The sequence below is a fragment of the Frankliniella occidentalis genome, unplaced genomic scaffold, assembly GCF_000697945.3.
Source record: "Frankliniella occidentalis isolate FOCC.00 unplaced genomic scaffold, Focc_3.1 Scaffold2962, whole genome shotgun sequence".
In the NCBI taxonomy this organism is placed as follows: domain Eukaryota; kingdom Metazoa; phylum Arthropoda; class Insecta; order Thysanoptera; family Thripidae; genus Frankliniella; species Frankliniella occidentalis.
The window spans coordinates 1-3041 of record NW_026270033.1 but is presented as its reverse complement, the minus strand read 5'-3'; the positions used below and the strand labels follow the sequence as shown (position 1 = coordinate 3041).

At 59.1% G+C, this 3041-nt stretch overlaps 1 protein-coding gene across 1 annotated transcript; it reads left to right on the top strand.

Annotated features, from left to right (window-relative positions):
* Positions 1-960: 960 nt before the first annotated feature.
* Positions 961-3035, top strand: LOC113217938 (cationic amino acid transporter 2; the record flags this gene model as incomplete). Its single annotated transcript, XM_052276443.1, has 4 exons — positions 961-1139; positions 1355-1801; positions 1900-2027; positions 2145-3035. Coding segments are annotated over 4 exons (1092 nt in total), but the record flags the coding sequence as incomplete, so codon positions are not given.
* Between the last annotated feature and the right edge of the window lie 6 nt (positions 3036-3041).

Below are 3041 nucleotides of genomic sequence, written 5' to 3'. Positions count from 1 at the left end.
CGGGGGTGGAGTTGGCGGGGGTGTAGGGGCGGAAGGGACGAGCACGCTACCCGCTATGTAACCCCAACCGCGACGCGCCCTGGTACCGCCCCGGGGCCAACGGGCGCGTACTCTTGGGTTGGTCTTTTCGCGAGCAGCAGCAGCAGTAGGACGAGAAGGAGCAGAGAGGCGGGACGCGGGGAGGAGGCTGCCAGCAGCAGGGAAGTACGCGGGAAGTGCGTCTAGCCCATTACAGCCCGTGCCCGCGGGGCCAGGGGCGGCCAGGCTCAGCCCGGGGTCTGCAGGGGGTCGCCGGGGCGGAGGGAGCAGGGGTGTGGTGGGGAGGAGCGGAGCCCCAGCCCCGCGTTCACGGTACACGACCGCGCCATACTGGCTGCGCGGCTGCGCGCCTGCTCGGGTCAGAGATGTGACGCCAACTCCCCTGCACGCCGCGGGGCACACGCGGGACGAGACATACGCGAAAGGGAATAAGCACAGAGGGAAGCAGCCCCGGTGCGCTGGGCTCGGACACGATTCCGAGAGCACGGCAGCGCCCGCAGCCACGCCGCCGCGTTACACACTGCAGGAGGAAAGGGAAGGGCGCGCAGCCTTTGCAGTGGAACGGGCCGGGCCGCCGCACCCGCCGCACGTACCACCATGTGTGGGCGCCGCCCTGGCCGGCACGGGCACGGCAGCGCGCGCCAGCGGCCCGGGACTTTTGTGGCCTAGTTCGACAACAAACCCAATCTCGTCTCTCTGCACCGCGCTGCTGCTGCTGCTGCGATTGGAAAGAAAAGGATGGTTATCGGCGGAGAGAAGGGGCGGGGTGGGGGCGGGAGGACCCCCGGACGGCCGTCCGTAGTGTGCCAACAGAGTACGGATTGCACCTATAGGATTAACTTTGTGTAGTGCACCCGCGCGGTTAGTTCTCTGAAAACCGCTCTGCCTCACAACTCACGCTTGTGTTTTGCCTTGTTCCAGGTGTACTACGGCAACACCCTGCACCCGGATCAGCTAAAGGCGTCCGGCGGCGTGCACGGCGGCTCCGCCAGCACCACCCTGGGCTCGGCGCCGCCGTCCTCGCACATCCCCGGCTCCGCGCCCGGCCCGCCCGGCGCCAACCAGCGGGTCATGGTCCGCAGGGTCACCAGGAGATACTCGTACGTGTCAAAAGGATCCACGGCAGTCACATTAAAAATACAACTTTTCCTTTAGGAAAATAATTGATTTTCAAAAATCTGAAACAGTGTTGTTGTTTTGTTTTTTTAAATGAGATTTTACCGACCGCCTAGCTTTGCCCTTACACGAGAAAGCAACGGCCCTTGGGGTAGGTAAACCGACGCCAGTCTTAGCCCACCTCTTGGCGCTTTTGCAGCTCGCCGGACAGTGACGACACGCTCCCAGGCGAGGACCAGGAGGAGGACTTCTCCGGCAGGGACGACCAGTTCCTCGTCTCCGACCGGAGCGAGAACAAGTTCTACGGTTCGGTGCACGGTGCGTCCAGCCACTCGGGCACGGGGCCCATGGCTGGCGTGCAGGCGGCCGTGGGGCCCAGCCTGGGCTACCTCAGCCGCCGGCTGCAGACCTTCACCTACCTGTGCCCCGCCATCTTCCCGTGGGTAGACAACGGCCCGGCCACCGAGGAGTCCGGCATGTTCGTCATGAAGATGGTGGGCGTCCTGTACGTGCTCATCCTCATCTTCGACCTCATCGTGGTGTGCGCCACCAACAGCGCGTCTGGCGCCACCACCTTCTTCCTCGTCGTCTTCTTCCTCGCCATTATGGTCGTCTTATTAATCATCTCGAGAAAGCCGCAAAACAGGTAAGGAATGGGGTGAGAGTGGCGAGGATCGAGGATCGCCGGCACGGATTCCCTCTGACTGCCGTTGAATAATCGTTGTGTGCTTTATCCCGTTTCAGAAAAACTTTACTCTTTATGACGCCGGGGCTTCCGTTCGTTCCGGCCATCGCAGTGACAGTAAATGTGTATCTAATCTTCAAGCTCTCCATTCTGACACTCGTCCGGTTCTGCGTCTGGATGACACTAGGTGAGCGCGAGCGCCTGCACATTAGGCACCGCGGCTACTCGCGTGTGCGTTGGCGGCCTACCTGCCAGGCGTTCCCTGCCCTGTGCTTGCTTTACTTTACGTAACTCCTTCCCGCAGGCTTTGCCATGTACTTCATGTACGGCATCAAGAACAGCTCTTTGGAGGAGGCGGCCCAGGACGGCGACGAACCGAGCATCGAGCTGTCCGTCACCAACGACATCCGGGCGGCCGCCAGCTCCAGCACAAGCCCTGCCCCGGCTGCGGCGCCGCCGTCCAAGCGGCCAGCGCCTTCGGGGGCGCCCGCCTCCGCCCCTGCCGCGTCCTCGAGCTCGGCAAGTCGCCCGCCGCCCCCGAGCAGGGCACCGACAAGGCCACCAGCCCCTCTCACGACGCAGCAGTCGCAGTCCGGGCCCCTCTTCATGCCCTCGACGGCCTTCCCGACCTGGGACGACTAGGAGGCAAGGCCACAGCGCACCAGCGGCAGGGGGGGATCTTGAGTTTGAACAGGTTCGGAGGGGAACCTGGACGAGGGAAGACTTGAATGTGAGTGCCTGGTGGGAATGCGCGGTTTGTTTTCGAGTCCCTATGAAGCAACCTTATTTTATGTTATTTGTTTCTGAAAAAACAAACACTTTTTCCTCTTTAGCAGATAACAATGAATACATTTGAGGTTCACACAAATCAATCTGTTGCTTCCATATGTGTGGTAAAGAAATCATACTATTGCACCTGTAAACAGACCATGTCATACCATTCGATGACACTCTAGTCTGAAATAAAGTCTGCAAACACTTGAACTGCCTTCAGTTGCTTAACAGTTGGATTTGAACTGATTGACAAGAACATATCACTAATTTTAATGAGGGACTCATTTGTGATGTAGCAGAAAAAAAGAGAAACTAAATTCATTAGAGGAAAAGTTTTTATTTTGTAAAGTTGATTTTACTTCTTCCAGATATATTTTGCTGAAACTCTGAAACCTTAGTGTTGGTGATGGAGAAAGTTTCCTGTTTT